Source organism: Neodiprion lecontei, chromosome 2 (assembly GCF_021901455.1).
Source record: "Neodiprion lecontei isolate iyNeoLeco1 chromosome 2, iyNeoLeco1.1, whole genome shotgun sequence".
NCBI lineage: Eukaryota > Metazoa > Arthropoda > Insecta > Hymenoptera > Diprionidae > Neodiprion > Neodiprion lecontei.
In genome coordinates this window covers 1,228,974-1,245,979 of record NC_060261.1, presented here as the reverse complement: position 1 = coordinate 1,245,979, position 17,006 = coordinate 1,228,974, and the positions used below count along the sequence as shown (strand labels likewise).

The window sequence follows — 17,006 nt, the reverse complement described above, 5'->3', positions numbered from 1 at the left end:
CGCTTCCTGTTCGATTATATTTATAAGGAGTGCAATAAACAATAAATTTATATACACTGTCGTGTTCACTTGTTCTGGAATAAATAAAGTTCGTATCTTCGAACAATGTAATACATAACCAACATCATCTCATCAAATAACATATTTTGCTACTTTCCACGGAACGGACGATTCAAATCGTAAATAAAAGTGTATTAAAAAATCGGCGGCAAGTCGAAGCATATAAGTGGAGGACAGAGGAGATTGAATGAGTGTAATTTAATTGATATAGAAAATGTATATTTGAGTATATTATTACACGTGTTAAATTAAAAAAAATTACAATATATGTATAACAGTCTAATGTACACGAACTGGGCCAGATAAATCGCTACTGGTCCAACACTCTTGAAATGCAATCGCACGTTTCAGTCATACAGCAACGCTTTTTGAAAAGCGTTAGATAAATTCTATCTAACTATATCTAGGTATAATGTATTTGTGTAGCAGTGTCTGTTGCGTCTATGTACATTCTAGAATACGCGATCCTGATAACCACTGTCCGCCATACTCGAACTTGGTTTGGCAGGACCTCCAGGAACTGGGTGATGCGGGTGACGCATGTGACCCGGTCGTCGGGGCGGTGCTAAATACTCGAACATACTTTGAGTGTGCTGCGCCAACATTTTGCTGAGATCACAGGGCATTGGGTCGGTCCAGAAAAAGTCGTGATTCAGTGCCGAATCGGAGTCATACCTTTTGCTGGGATCGAGAATTAATAGTTTGTCTAAAAGGTCACAAGCAAAGGGGTCCTTGACATACGGCTTTAGTCTCTCCTTCACCTAGTACACATGAATTTGTCATTTATTGATTCAAGTGCAATTCTTCTTACAATGAAATTCGATTGATAAATTAATGTTTTAATTTTCTTATAAAATTCATGTACCTTTCTTTTTTGTCCTTTGGGCAATTCCATCTTGTTAAATAACTCTAAATTTTCTACACCGGGCCATACTTCGGTGGTCACAGATCCACATAGTTGAGAAATTAGCGTGAGCTGTTGTTGTTCAGTGTTTCCTTGCATAATGGGTGATCTGGATTTGATAAAAGTTTGACAATATGAATGCACTTCCATTAAAAATAAACTGGAAGCAGCCATAGCAAAAAACTTAATTCAAATCTTAAATCGTTTACCTAGTCCACATTTCCGCCATAATACAGCCCGCCCCCCATAGATCTACTGGTGGACCGTAATTTCTGTCTCCCAGTAACAGCTCTGGTGGCCTGTACCAGAGGGTGACAACACGGTTTGTGTACCGATTTACTTGACCGTTTTTATTGGCACTGAAAGCTCGCGCCAGTCCAAAATCTGCGAGTTTCAATATACCGTTTTTTGTTATAAGAACATTGGCAGCCTTCATATCTCGGTGTAAGATCTGTGAATGTAAAAAACGTAATTAGGAGTTTCGGCAGATATAAATGATTTTCAGAGAAACATTAGTTGAATCTAACTTACCTTGTTACTATGAATGTAGTATAGGCCATTGAGTAGTTGTTGCATGACTTTCTTTATTTCACCCAAGCTGAATTTGACGTTTACATTAGATAATAGACCTGCTAGATCATGTTCGCAGAAATCGAACACCAGGTAGAACGTCGATCGATAACGGTTGTATTGAGCCGCTATAACAACAAATCATAGCGCGGCGCTGAGTATTCTGCAGTTTTCTCACAACCAATGCAATTCGATTCTGATGAACATACCTCGAGTTCTGCATATTTCAATTAAATTAACCACATTTTCGTGCTTCAGTAACTGCAATATCTTTATTTCTCTCAGTGCTGTAATGGGAAACTGCAATGATACCATATTAGGTAAATGGTTTTGGGGTTAGAATGGAATGATGCTTATGACTAACAGTCGCAGTACAATAACGCGGTACAGGGTGTTGAATCTAGGGCTTAGGCACACGATCTCAAGTGTAAGTTATTCCAATTGTTTACGGGAGTCATGCCGAGTAAAAAAGCAAATGTACGACTAAGAGAACAAGGTCGAAGCTACAAGATGAATAATGCGGCTTGACGAAAAATTCTGATAGTTACCCCTTCTTTCTCGTTGTCCATAAGAACTTTCTTCATTGCTACGAATTTTTTGTTACTGTTCTTTTCCTTTGCTTTAAACACTTCTCTGTGAAAAAGTAATCAAAGATTGTAACAAACATAACCTTGGAGTGGGAGTTGTTAACATATGAATTGATCACGTACCCGAAAGTACCCTGGCCGATTTTAGCAACTTTTTCATATTTCGTTGATTCATCGCAGTGCGGAAAATCGAATTCTTCAATGTACTTCTCCTTTTCCTTTGTATTCATGGCGCGATAAAATATTTCACTTACTTCAAAAACTCAGGTCATTACAGTCACTACGTTTGGGTAAACCACTGAAAGTAATATCCGACAGCTATCAGAACCACGGTTCTAAACGTTCTAAACCGTGATCAGAACGAACATGAACCGCTCCGTGGAGGCCTTAAAACATATACCAGTAGAGACGCTACCGCGCTTGGTTCCAAACCGCGGCCAGGGTGGATAACTCAGGGCCTCGCCGGCAGACTGCGCTGTCGTTTTAAACGGTACAGTCGACTAAATTATATTATTTGCGTTTGTTAAGAGAACATCAGAGTATGTACATGTATGTATTCTAACATGTATTCGCATTATTTTCAGATGGTTAATCTCCAGATTTCCACGAACTGTGGCTGTAAAACATTTTTCAAACATACAGGTATATTTTCTGGAATTACATGCTGAAATAGAAGCAAGAAATGATTGAAAAAATTAGCGATGTTGTCATCTAATTTTTTCAACAATTCCTATCCTCTTCCGCGCTTCATAACATTATCAGCGATTAAGATTTGTTCAGTGACGTGTCAATCGAACAAGTCATTATCCCTGCGGTATTCTAACGTTAGATTCAACGGTCATGGGTTATGTTATGTTTATTGAGATTGAGTTTGTTCGCGCTCGGCCGACTATGACGTTGTAGGTTTCTGTGCATTGTCAACATAACGGTCTAGTGTAAAAAATTAGCAGTCTCAGATTCTCATGAATAACCCAAGTACAATCCGTCATTGAGCCACTGCATATTTCTCCAGCTTCGATAAAAAAAAAACTCGATGAAAACACACAACACTCAACTGTTAAAATTGAAGTTACATACTTAAAATCTTCATGGGTATTAAATTGTATGTCTATTCAATTAGCGAAAAACCTAAGTGAAGAACATGTATTTTGCCCTTGTTTTTGTGGTAAAGATTACCACGGCAGTACATTACCACGTCATTACTTATGATGTATTGCAGGATACAGCAACCCACCAAATTGATCACAAGTACGATCAAACACGGCACGTGTATTCGCATTTGTTTCAAAAGTACAGACATACCGCTCGTCGCGCACTCCAGTGGCGGCCCGCTAAACTATATGCCATGGCTACACATTTGCCCAACAAATGAGTGTCTACTTTGTGGAAGCTGGCCCTCAATAATAAAAATAAGTGGTATAATATTATGTAGAATATATCATCATTAGTATTATGTATAAGTATACAATATTATGATTATGCTAACTAAACTTGGTAAAGTAGTATACATTGACACCTGAACACTTGTACTAGAAATAAAACACATTGAATAAACTGAAACTGAAACTTTGTAACGATGAGTTTGTGATTTTTCTATTCCACCTCTTTAATAACCCGGTGTCAATTTCATATTTTTCAGCCGTGAGTTGTGATCCGTTGCTCGCAGCGTATCGGGACTGCGCCCAGTCGATTTCTCTCGCAAAATTACGTCGGAATAGTGCACGAAAGACCTTATTCCAGCACTTTTCGAAATCGCGAAGATTTTCGCCAAAAATGCAAAGGGTTAGCCTTACTTTTTCTTCATTTTTGGAGCCGAAAATTTTTGGTCTCAGATACGATTTGTATGACCATTTCCTAACTAATTGGACCGCCAGGAACTCAGAAAACGCAGCGAAAAGAGCGTGGGATCAACAGGAGAGAAATTCCGAAGGAAAAAGCACCCGCTGAAAAACGTCGAAAACACAGGTTCTGGTTTTTTGGCTGTAACTTTTGATCTGTTGCTCGCAGCGTATCGGGACTGCGCCCAGTCGATTTCTCTCGCAAAATTACGTCGGAATAGTGCACGAAAGAATTTATTCCAGCACTTTTCAAAATCGCGAAGATTTTCGCCAAAAATGCAAAGGGGTTAGCCTTACTTTTTCTTCATTTTTGGAGCCGAAAATTTTTGGTCTCAGATTCGATTTGTATGACCTTCTCCTGACTAATTGGACCGCCAGGAACTCAGAAAAAGCAGCCAAAAGAGCGTGGGATCAACAGGAGAGAAATTACGAAGGAGAAAGCACCTGATGAAAAATGTCGAAAACACAGGTTCTCGTTTTTCGGCTCTAACTTTTTATCTGTTGCTCGCAGCGTATCGGGACTGCGCCCAATCGGTTTCTCTCGCAAAATTACGTCGGAATAGTGCACGAAAGAATTTATTCCAGCACTTTTCAAAATCGCGAAGATTTTCGCCAAAAATGCAAAGGGGTTAGCCTTACTTTTTCTTCATTTTTGGAGCCGAAAATTTTTGGTCTCAGATTCGATTTGTACGACCATTTCCTGCCTAATTGGACCGCCAGGAACTCAGAAACTGCAGCGAAAAGACCGTGGGATCAACAGGAGAGAAATTCCGAAGGAAAAAGCACCCGCTGAAAAACGTCGAAAACACAGGTTCTGGTTTTTTGGCTGTAACGTTTGATCTGTTGCTCGCAGCGTATCGGGACTGCGCCCAGTCGATTTCTCTCGCAAAATTACGTCGGAATGGTGCACGAAAGAATTTATTCCAGCACTTTTCAAAATCGCGAAGATTTTCGCCAAAAATGCAAAGGGGTTAGCCTTACTTTTTCTTCATTTTTGGAGCCGAAAATTTTTGGTCTCAGATACGATTTGTATGACCATTTCCTAACTAATTGGACCGCCAGGAACTCAGAAAACGCAGCGAAAAGAGCGTGGGATCAACAGGAGAGAAATTCCGAAGGAAAAAGCACCCGCTGAAAAACGTCGAAAACACAGGTTCTGGTTTTTTGGCTGTAACTTTTGATCTGTTGCTCGCAGCGTATCGGGACTGCGCCCAGTCGATTTCTCTCGCAAAATTACGTCGGAATAGTGCACGAAAGAATTTATTCCAGCACTTTTCAAAATCGCGAAGATTTTCGCCAAAAATGCAAAGGGGTTAGCCTTACTTTTTCTTCATTTTTGGAGCCGAAAATTTTTGGTCTCAGATTCGATTTGTACGACCATTTCCTGCCTAATTGGACCGCCAGGAACTCAGAAACTGCAGCGAAAAGACCGTGGGATCAACAGGAGAGAAATTCCGAAGGAAAAAGCACCCGCTGAAAAACGTCGAAAACACAGGTTCTGGTTTTTTGGCTGTAACTTTTGATCTGTTGCTCGCAGCGTATCGGGACTGCGCCCAGTCGATTTCTCTCGCAAAATTACGTCGGAATAGTGCACGAAAGAATTTATTCCAGCACTTTTCAAAATCGCGAAGATTTTCGCCAAAAATGCAAAGGGTTAGCCTTACTTTTTCTTCATTTTTGGAGCCGAAAATTTTTGGTCTCAGATTCGATTTGTATGACCTTCTCCTGACTAATTGGACCGCCAGGAACTCAGAAAACGCAGCGAAAAGAGCGTGGGATCAACAGGAGAGAAATTCCGAAGGAAAAAGCACCCGCTGAAAAACGTCGAAAACACAGGTTCTGGTTTTTTGGCTGTAACTTTTGATCTGTTGCTCGCAGCGTATCGGGACTGCACCCAGTCGATTTCTCTCGCAAAATTACGTCGGAATAGTGTACGAAAGAATTTATTCCAGCACTTTTCAAAATCGCGAAGATTTTCGCCAAAAATGCAAAGGGGTTAGCCTTACTTTTTCTTCATTTTTGGAGCCGAAAATTTTTGGTCTCAGATTCGATTTGTACGACCATTTCCTGCCTAATTGGACCGCCAGGAACTCAGAAACTGCAGCGAAAAGACCGTGGGATCAACAGGAGAGAAATTCCGAAGGAAAAAGCACCCGCTGAGAAACGTCGAAAACACAGGTTCTGGTTTTTTGGCTGTAACTTTTGATCTGTTGCTCGCAGCGTATCGGGACTGCGCCCAGTCGATTTCTCTCGCAAAATTACGTCGGAATAGTGTACGAAAGAATTTATTCCAGCACTTTTCAAAATCGCGAAGATTTTCGCCAAAAATGCAAAGGGGTTAGCCTTACTTTTTCTTCATTTTTGGAGCCGAAAATTTTTGGTCTCAGATTCGATTTGTATGACCTTCTCCTGACTAATTGGACCGCCAGGAACTCAGAAAACGCAGCCAAAAGAGCGTGGGATCAACAGGAGAGAAATTACGAAGGAGAAAGCACCTGCTGAAAAATGTCGAAAACACAGGTTCTCGTTTTTCGGCTCTAACTTTTTATCTGTTGCTCGCAGCGTATCGGGACTGCACCCAGTCGATTTCTCTCGCAAAATTACGTCGGAATAGTGTACGAAAGAATTTATTCCAGCACTTTTCAAAATCGCGAAGATTTTCGCCAAAAATGCAAAGGGGTTAGCCTTACTTTTTCTTCATTTTTGGAGCCGAAAATTTTTGGTCTCAGATTCGATTTGTACGACCATTTCCTGCCTAATTGGACCGCCAGGAACTCAGAAACTGCAGCGAAAAGACCGTGGGATCAACAGGAGAGAAATTCCGAAGGAAAAAGCACCCGCTGAAAAACGTCGAAAACACAGGTTCTGGTTTTTTGGCTGTAACTTTTGATCTGTTGCTCGCAGCGTATCGGGACTGCGCCCAGTCGATTTCTCTCGCAAAATTACGTCGGAATAGTGCACGAAAGAATTTATTCCAGCACTTTTCAAAATCGCGAAGATTTTCGCCAAAAATGCAAAGGGGTTAGCCTTACTTTTTCTTCATTTTTGGAGCCGAAAATTTTTGGTCTCAGATTCGATTTGTACGACCATTTCCTGCCTAATTGGACCGCCAGGAACTCAGAAACTGCAGCGAAAAGACCGTGGGATCAACAGGAGAGAAATTCCGAAGGAAAAAGCACCCGCTGAAAAACGTCGAAAACACAGGTTCTGGTTTTTTGGCTGTAACTTTTGATCTGTTGCTCGCAGCGTATCGGGACTGCGCCCAGTCGATTTCTCTCGCAAAATTACGTCGGAATAGTGCACGAAAGAATTTATTCCAGCACTTTTCAAAATCGCGAAGATTTTCGCCAAAAATGCAAAGGGGTTAGCCTTACTTTTTCTTCATTTTTGGAGCCGAAAATTTTTGGTCTCAGATTCGATTTGTACGACCATTTCCTGCCTAATTGGACCGCCAGGAACTCAGAAAATGCAGCGAAAAGAGCGTGGGATCAACAGGAGAGAAATTACGAAGGAGAAAGCACCTGCTGAAAAATGTCGAAAACACAGGTTCTCGTTTTTCGGCTCTAACTTTTGATCTGTTGCTCGCAGCGTATCGGGACTGCGCCCAATCGGTTTCTCTCGCAAAATTACGTCGGAATAGTGCATGAAAGAATTTATTCCAGCACTTTTCAAAATCGCGATAATTTTCGCCAAAAATGCAAAGATATAGCCTTTATACTTTATTTTTCAGCGAAAAATCTTTCGTCTCAGAACCATTTTGTGTGACCATTTCTTGACTAATTGGACCCCTGGAATGCAGAAAACGCACTCAGAAGAGCGTGGAACGTTCTTCGGCTGCAACTATCGATATGTACCGTAGCTCGCAGCGTATTCTATAGAGTTTGTTTATCAGCTGTATGAGTATAATAGCTATTCGAGGTATAAGATAATATTCCAATTACTCTATTTATTGTAGAATGGTAATGCATGTAATGCATTTAAGCGAGTCAAGTATTGTTGCCATTTCATATTATTATTCATTGTTTTGATGAAACGCCCTGGACACCCTCCATCATTTTCAGTATGGGCTATGCGGTAATAAGCGTATGAATAGGCGGCGTCTCAATCATGCACGAATTCATGGTTGTGGAAGCATGAGAATCAATTAGATTTTTTTCTCACCTTGAAAAATCGCTACATTTTATGTGATTTCCTTTTCGTTCCCCCATTTATTCCGTTTTTTCCACTGCCAATCAAAAATTCTAGATTTTTAAATCCTTGGGATAAAAACGCAACTGAGAACCACTGTCTCAACTACCTAGTTCAAAACTCGTGGCATTTCACCGTTTCGTCGTATCTATTTTCACTAGCGACCACGGTCTTTATGATCGGTCTGTGTACTCCGGCTGTAAAACCGTGCTCGAAAATGAAGCCGATGTTGTGAATTTTTGCCGCTAGCGCTAGTGAGGGAGAGGCCTACTTAATACGCATACACCTGCCTCGGAGATTGCAGCGCTCCGGTCTTTGGTGCACAAATTGAGAAACACAGGCTTCAAGTCGGTCACGCTGCGTTATATAGGAAGGGAATTGGAGTGCCCAAACCTGTTTATAAGACCGTGCTCGCGACCTTTTGCCACCAACGGCATGGTGTTTTTGCGTCAACTTCACGCCCGTGAAAATCCAGCCTCATCATCATAGTTTATTATTCACTGCATTTACCCTACTGCGATGGTAAATCTATTTCGCTTATCACAGTGGCTTATCAGCATGCGTCTGCAAATGAAAATTAGTTCTAAGAATCTGTTTTGCATCAGATGGCGCCAACACTCTAAAAAAACTAGCGTAAACTAGACAACGCTTTAAAAACGGGATATGATTGCGAGTAATGTTGCTAAACAAGGGGTGAGCTTTTGATTTCCCAAGTTCAATTTATTACGTACACATTGACAAGACGTTATAGGTGCGAAATTAATATTCGTAAAATACGATTAAAAACTAAAAAACTAAATTAATGTATCAATACAGGATAGTAATCCCCGCTTGTAAAGCCAACCATCTAACCTCAAAATAGTTAATCTTTACTGATTCAAAGCCACCGTTTCTCAAAAACACACTCATTTGTATCTGCTGAAAATGGTTGACTCAGACGAGGAAAACGACAGAGACATGGATCTGGAAATGAATATGACTGGATTTTTATTTGGCAACATTGATGAAGATGGTCAGTTGGAGGATGATATATTAGATTCCGAGGCGAAGCGCCATTTGGCTTCCCTGGGTCGCCTCGGCCTTAGCAGTTTACTGCAGGAAATGATTGCTCTAGACAATGAGGAACAGAATGAAAAAGAAAATGAGAAAGGAGAAAATGAAGATGAAAATAAAACACGTGTCAAATCCGAGTCTGACGATGTCAACTATCTAGAAAAATCTCCAACAGCGTTGGATTTCTCTGATATTAACGAATTAGCTGAAGACATAAACGAAGATGATGCAGAAGCGTCCTCCAAGAAACAGGATAGGGCAGCCAGTGACTACGATGCAGATGATGAGGAGGGAGTCAATAAATCTGACACTCAGTTAATGCCTCCTCCGCCCATTCCAGATGAAAAAGAAGCTCTGACCCCTGAAGAGGCAGAAGCTGCTCGCCAGCGTAAGCTTGAAACGCCCTTGGCTTCCATGCTGCCTTCCAAATATGCAAATATCAACGTTACGGAATTGTTTCCTGATTTTCGCCCCAATAAGGTCCTTAGGTTCTCGCGACTTTTTGGCCCTGGCAAACCTAGCAGCCTTCCGCAAATTTGGCGGGGTGTTCGAAAACGGCGGAAAAAGAAGAAACACCACGATCCGAAGGATTCAGACTCGGGATCTGATCACGACGAGAGGAAACCTAAGTTCAAGGTACAATAAATATTGAAAAGCTTTTAATTAGCTGAAAATGTAGTTAGGTACTCTTCTACTAAGCAATTTTGACATTAGAAAATGTTTTAAAAGCTGTGAGAAATATCACAAATTTGAGAATTTAAGTCAATCTTCCAACAGGGGTGGAAAATGCATTACGCACCGACTCCATCGCCAGATGAATGTATCCCAGATGATGAAGAAAAGTTATTGCTTCCCGTCGAAGACAAGGAACAAACTGGTAAAACTGGCGACATGGGAGACAGCAATGACATGGGTCCAAAAGTTGCAGACTGGCGCTTCGGTCCAGCCCAAATTTGGTATGACATGTTGGAAGTCCCAGAGACTGGTGACGGCTTTAATTATGGGTTCAAACTTGCGGAGAAAACTGAAGAAGTCTGCAAGTCAAAAGATGAGGATACATTTCCAGACGATTCCTTTCTTATGGTGTCTCAACTGCATTGGGAGGATGATGTCGTGTGGAATGGTGATGATATAAAACATAAAGTGATGCAAAAATTAAATAGCAAGAATAATGCTGCTGGTTGGGTACCTTCGAGCAGTAACAGAACTGCTCAGGCCTTCAGCCAGCCAGGAAAAGGAACTCCTGTTCCTGTAGCACCTAACGTTCGACTTGCTACATCGCAAATAGCGACTCCTCTGCACATGCAGTCTAAGAGTAAACTTGCATCGATGGGTAAAGGCAGCCAGCAGCAACAGCGTGAAGAAAACTATGACGATACTTGGTACTCTATTTTCCCTGTGGAGAATGAGGAGTTAGTTTACGGACTCTGGGAAGAGGAAGTTATCTGGGATGCTGAGCACATGACGAAAATACCGAAACCAAAGATTCTCACCCTAGATCCAAACGATGAAAACATTGTATTGGGAATACCGGATGACATAGACCCAGCTCTTCTTCATAAAGACAATGGGCCTCAACCTAAGGTAAAAATCCCACACCCTCATGTGAAAAAAAGCAAACTTTTGCTGGGTAAAGCAGGAGTTATCAACGTTCTTGAAGAGGATGCTCCGCCTCCACCTCCAAAGTCTCCCGATAGAGATCCATTCAACATATCAAATGACTCTTACTACATGCCTCGCTCTTCGGAAACAACATTACGATTAAAAGTTGGCGGTGGCAATTTAATACAGCATAGCACACCGGTCGTAGAATTGCGAGCACCTTTCGTACAGACACACATGGGACCTATGAGACTGAGGAATTTCCATAGACCTCCGTTAAAGAGGTACAGTCACGGACCTCTGTCTCACACTGGTCCCCACCACGTGTTGCCTCTCCTCAAGCACATCAAGAAGAAAGCTAAGCAAAGAGAACAGGAGAGAATTGCCTCGGGAGGTGGAGATGTCTTCTTCATGAGGACACCTGAAGATTTGACTGGAAGAGATGGGGAAATTGTTCTCATTGAGTTTTCTGAGGAACATCCACCTCTGATGAATCAAGTTGGAATGTGCTCCAAAGTCAAGAATTACTACAAACGAAGAGCTGGAAAGGATCAAGGGCCTATGCGTTACAAATATGGAGAGGTCGCTTATGCGCACACCAGCCCATTTTTGGGCATCTTAACACCTGGCCAAAGTATTCAGGCTATTGAAAATAACATGTACAGGGCCCCGATTTATGAACACAATGGTCCAGAGACTGATTTCTTGATAATAAGGACAAGGTACAGCTGCTTCAAAGGTTGTTGTAGAAATAGAATCACTCTAATCACTGGTCTAAACATTGCCCATTTTTCAGACAGCAATATTTCGTGAGGGAAATAGATGCCTTATTTATTGCTGGACAAGAGTGTCCGTTGTATGAAGTTCCTGGTCCAAATTCCAAACGAGCAAACAACTTTGTAAGAGATTTCTTGCAAGTTTTCATATATAGATTATTCTGGAAATCTCGTGACACTCCTAGGCGAATCAAAATGGATGATATTAAAAAAGCATTCCCATCGCATAGTGAAAGCAGTATAAGAAAGAGACTGAAGCTTTGCGCTGATTTTAAAAGAACAGGTACATTTCACTCTGTATCAGCCTCGTAAAATTTCCTTACATATTTCTATCAAATTCTGCAAAGAATAGTATTATTAAAAAATTTGTGATTTGTTACCTTCGTTTTTTAAACTAGGAATGGACTCAAATTGGTGGGTAATCAAGCCAGACTTCAGACTGCCGACTGAGGAAGAAATCAGAGCTATGGTTTCTCCGGAGCAGTGTTGCGCCTATTTTAGTATGATCGCAGCCGAACAGAGACTTAAAGATGCTGGGTATGGTGAAAAGTTTTTGTTCACACCTCAGGATGACGACGATGAAGAAATGCAGTTGAAAATGGATGATGAAGTCAAAGTTGCACCCTGGAACACAACACGTGCCTATATTCAAGCGATGAGAGGGAAATGTTTATTACAGTTGGCTGGTCCAGCCGATCCTACAGGCTGTGGGGAAGGCTTTTCTTATGTAAGAGTGCCAAACAAACCGACAATCAGCAAAGTAAGTACGATGCGAACATTTTTTGTGGGGAAGTTAAACAAAATGATAATAATAATTTCTCATTGCTGTTTAGGAAGAGCAGGAAGCACAGCCAAAGAGAACAGTTACTGGCACAGATGCAGATTTGCGTAGGCTTTCGTTGAACAATGCAAAGGCTTTACTACGAAAGTTTGGTGTGCCTGAAGAAGAAATTAAAAAACTTTCACGGTGGGAGGTAATTGACGTTGTGCGAACTTTGTCGACGGAAAAAGCGAAAGCAGGAGAAGAGGGTATGACAAAGTTTTCAAGAGGTAATAGATTCTCTATAGCTGAGCACCAGGAAAGGTACAAAGAAGAGTGTCAAAGAATATTCGACCTGCAGAATCGTGTCTTGTCGTCGAATGAAGTACTCAGTACCGACGAGGGTGAGAGTTCTGATGAAGATAGTTCAGATATTGAAGAAATGGGTAAAAATATTGAGAACATGTTGTCGAACAAAAAGACCAGTACCCAGTTGTCCCTTGAGAGAGAAGAACAGGAACGACATGAGCTCAGAAAAATGATAATGGGCGACATGCAAGAGCAGGAGAAAAAAAGTAAAGAGAAAAAGAAAGACGACGAAGATGATGGTCCTGTGAATAACTATGGACCGCAACAAGGTAGAGTGCTAAAAATATATAGAACCTTTAGAAATCCTGACGGAAAGGAATTCACCAGAGTTGAGCTGGTGAGAAAACCAGCCGTCATAGACACTTACATAAAGATAAGAAATTCCAAGGACGAAACCTTCATCAAACAATTCGCAACCCTTGATGAAGCTCAGAAAGAAGAAATGAAAAGAGAAAAGAGAAGAATCCAGGAACAGTTGCGCAGAATCAAACGGAATCAAGAACGTGAACGCATGCTGGGTGGCCCTGTGACGAATTCTTTCAGCTCCTCAAACTTATTTGAACGTTCAAACCTGAGTACCCCGCCAGTCTCGTCGTCCAGTATCCTTCCATTAAGTAATTTTCAATCCTCTACTCTTTCCTCTAAGCATCCTAAGCCTGAGATATCTCCCTCTAAACGTAAGAAACCTAAACTTAAACCTGATCTTAAATTAAAATGTGGCGCTTGTGGTAACGTAGGGCATATGCGAACCAATAAGGCGTGTCCCCTTTACCAGAACAGCTTGCCTACTGCGCCGGTGAATGTCGCTATGACGGAAGAACAGGAAGAAGAAATCGAAAAGCAGCTTAATACCGATGATCAAGATTTGGTTAATGTTGATGGAACAAAAGTTAAATTATCTTCGAAGCTTATCAAGGTAGGTGTAACATCTTTTATTTTTAATGAGATATTCCGAAACCGTAGATTTATAAAAAAACATTACGCTGAATGTCTTACCCTAGCATGCTGAAGAAATGAAGAGACGTACTTTGTTACTGAAAGTACCAAAGGAGGCTGTTAGTGCACGGAAACGTCGTCGTGCAACTGGTGACGATCACTGTGATTATCTCAAACGTCAACAAAGACCGGCAAACAGACGTAGAACCGATCCAGTTGTGGTGATGTCTACCATGTTGGAAAGTATTCTGAATGAGATGAGAGATTTACCAGATGTTCAGCCATTCCTGTTTCCTGTAAATGCAAAAGTACGTTGATTCAGATCACATATAAATCTGTTACTTAGATTAAAATTTATAACATAAAGAAACCAGCATAGACAACCCTGTATTTAATATCGTTTTCAACTATGATTAAAGGTAGTTCCAGATTATTACAAAATTGTTCAAAGGCCGATGGACTTACAAACTATAAGAGAAAACTTGAGGCAAAAGAAGTATCAAAGCAGGGGAGAGTTCTTGGCTGATGTAAATCAGATAGTTGAAAATTCAACGCTTTACAATGGAGTAAAGAGTTCATTGACTGTGGCTGCCAAACGAATGCTCGACACTTGTGTAGAAAGACTCGGCGAAAAAGAAGATCGTCTAATGAGACTTGAAAAGGCAATAAATCCGCTACTAGATGATAACGATCAAGTCGCCCTTTCTTTCATTCTTGACAATGTAGTTAACAACAAACTAAAATCCATGACCGAGGCTTGGCCGTTTCTTAAGCCGGTTAATAAAAAAATGGTCAAAGATTATTATAATTTGATCAAAAGGCCAATGGACTTGGAATCGATTTCCAAAAAAGTTACAGGTACATCGAACTTCTTTCACCGGAATTGTTAAACTTATTTTTTCCCCCTGTGATTTGTACTAAATGAAAATATCGCTTCTCTCCGTATATAGCACATAAATATCACAGTCGGCACGAGTTCCTCATGGATATTGCACAGATTTTGAAGAACTGTACACTTTATAACGGAAAGGATTCACCATTCACGCAAAAGGCAGAAACTTTGGTGAAAGCTTGTAAAGAAACTTTAGACGAGGTAAATTTTACCATCTATATTACTCATGATTCATTGAAGCGATGTGTAATCTACCACCATTCGTCTCGTTCTTTCAGTATGATGATCATTTGACGCAACTGGAGAATAACATTCTGTTGGTACAACAACGGGCTATGGAACAAGCGGATATTGATTCATCCTGGCTTGGTCCCGATGAAGAAAATTACACCATTGCCGAACCAGAGTTCAGAGGAGTACGTCGATACATGATTATGAAACGATGTGCCAAGTTTGCAAAGGAGAGTGACGAATTGTAATTTTTCTCTTTTATTCCAGAGTCAAACCAGCTCTCCAGACAATCCATTTGGCAAATCTATGATGGACGATTTTGATTTCGTTGATGTGGAGGGGGACATGGATGGAGAATTGGGTCGAAGTGGGCGTGCTAAGAAAAAAGACGTTCTCGAAGAAGGTAAGAAAATAAGTTCTGGAAACAAGGTGGAAACAATCGTGACATTACGACTGAAGAGGTTATTAAAATAAGTAACTTGATTTTCGTGGATTCTACAGATCTTCAGTTCTCGAGCGAAGACGAATTCGATGAGGTGCCATTTGGAACGGACGAACAATCTGAGCAAACTGAAATGGAAGCACTGGAAGTTGGCGAAATGAGAGAAGTTGGCGAAGTACCCGCAGATGACGACAGTCAACAAGCCGCGGAAGCTATGGTTCAATTAAGTAATGTTGGATTCTACACTGGAGAACAACAGATGTTACAACAAGGTAAGTTTTTCCAACAGTTGAAACATATACATAGTCATTGCCAGTATTGTTAACGATTTTATTTTTCATTTTTCCCCTACAGAAGAGAGCATGGATGTTGATCCAAACTACGATCCGTCTGATTTCTTGCTTGCCGGTTTACCGTCCCGAGAAGATAAGGCTGTTGATAAAATTCAAGACGATCTTGCCGTCTCTGAAAGTGATGATGAGGCCCAGAATAATCGATTAGAAACTAAACACGAGATAGAACCACAACAGGAGGAAGATGAAGGAGGGGATTTATGGTTTTAAACCGATTTTAAGTTTCATCGTAGTTTCAAACTGTACCTGTATTATAATGATTTAAGTTTAAGCAAAGTCAATTAAACCACGATAAAATTATTGTTGCATTATGTATGTACATATAAAGTAAGTTGAGCATTAATATTCATATACCTATTTATAAGTAGTAAAAAAGTGTAGAACACCTAAGGAAGAATTAATGGTAACACGATGAAAGTGAAGTCATATATATATATATACTTATGTCATATCAAAGAACCAACATTAAAAATTGTATAAAGTATTTTTTTTTTTTGATGCTGTTTAGTTATACAATTTATGAGAACGTATCAACTATCAGTTAAATCGTATTAGTATCGAATTCTGTTTTTCATATAATTTTAATATATCTCGATCAATAATCAATGCTAGAATAAAAAGAAATTAAAAAAAAAAAAAAACTGCAAATACGCTGATGCAATAAAGACTTGTAACGAAAAAAAGAGAACATTTAAATTATTCTTACTGTCCCCCTCATGTGTATTCCGTAACTAAACCTAAGCCGTTCAAAATAGAAATATAATCATTACTGATATTGGATTTGTTTTTGGGTGATTTAGCGCTGCCAGTTATAACATACGCATTGTGCGCGTTGTGATAATTTAGTGTTGTTGATATTCAACTGAAATCAGATAAAATTAGATTCCAAAATGTTACTACAATATTCAGTGAACACTCGAGGCTTATCTGCAAAATCTGTCCGAATAACGATACTGTTATTGTGACAACAATGTCATACAATGAGTACAGTATATTCCATTGTGCGTCATCCTTTAATCTTTTCAGTGACAGAAGCCACTATAGTAGCACCCTTTTTTCAATTTTTTTTTTTTTATATTCCATGCAAAATCTTGATATTTTTCAAATAGGAAATATCCGTAAACTTTAGTTTATAGTTACAGTTGGACTTATTGTCAGTCTGATCAGCCTAAAGGGAATCTGTAAGACAATAAATCGCCAACTGTAAAGTCAGTCTGGTATATTTCATGTACGTAAAAAAAAACAACGTACGTCAATCAAACGTCAATTTATAAAATCTTGACAGGGATTAACTAAGGAATAATGTGTTGATAATACAAACGGTATTGAACCACATTTGACCATGCTATAGATTAAATCTAGGCCCAATCAATCTAATGTTATCGTTACGTTCTCGTGAGATTTATCGTAAGTTAACAAGCATCATTACGTGCAGAGTCACTGAT

At 40.1% G+C, this 17,006-nt stretch overlaps 2 protein-coding genes across 3 annotated transcripts; one reads left to right on the top strand and one right to left on the bottom strand.

Annotated features, from left to right (window-relative positions):
• Positions 1 to 262: 262 nt before the first annotated feature.
• Positions 263 to 2,498, bottom strand: LOC107222578 (cyclin-dependent kinase 9). Its single transcript, XM_015661997.2, has 7 exons — positions 2,245 to 2,498; positions 2,083 to 2,167; positions 1,744 to 1,834; positions 1,496 to 1,662; positions 1,174 to 1,415; positions 926 to 1,073; positions 263 to 821 (listed from the first exon to the last, which is right to left on the bottom strand). Exons 1-7 carry the CDS (start codon positions 2,349 to 2,351, stop codon positions 513 to 515), a joined length of 1,149 nt encoding a protein of 382 aa, XP_015517483.1. The 5' UTR covers positions 2,352 to 2,498; the 3' UTR covers positions 263 to 512.
• A 6,088-nt stretch (positions 2,499 to 8,586) lies between these two features.
• On the top strand, positions 8,587 to 16,211 carry LOC107222565 (transcription initiation factor TFIID subunit 1). 2 transcript variants are annotated; one of them, XM_046731067.1, is made up of 13 exons: positions 8,587 to 8,840; positions 8,964 to 9,836; positions 9,978 to 11,524; positions 11,599 to 11,861; positions 11,977 to 12,338; positions 12,412 to 13,623; positions 13,709 to 13,951; positions 14,063 to 14,501; positions 14,594 to 14,736; positions 14,814 to 14,951; positions 15,034 to 15,169; positions 15,268 to 15,480; positions 15,563 to 16,211. In XM_046731067.1, the coding sequence occupies exons 2-13, from the start codon at positions 9,072 to 9,074 to the stop codon at positions 15,769 to 15,771; spliced, it is 5,670 nt and encodes a 1,889-aa protein (XP_046587023.1). In that variant the 5' UTR covers positions 8,587 to 8,840; positions 8,964 to 9,071; the 3' UTR covers positions 15,772 to 16,211. The 2 variants fall into 2 exon arrangements, with proteins under 2 accessions (XP_046587023.1, XP_015517469.2); XM_015661983.2 differs by having other exon boundaries at positions 8,587 to 9,836.
• The last annotated feature ends 795 nt before the right edge of the window (positions 16,212 to 17,006 follow it).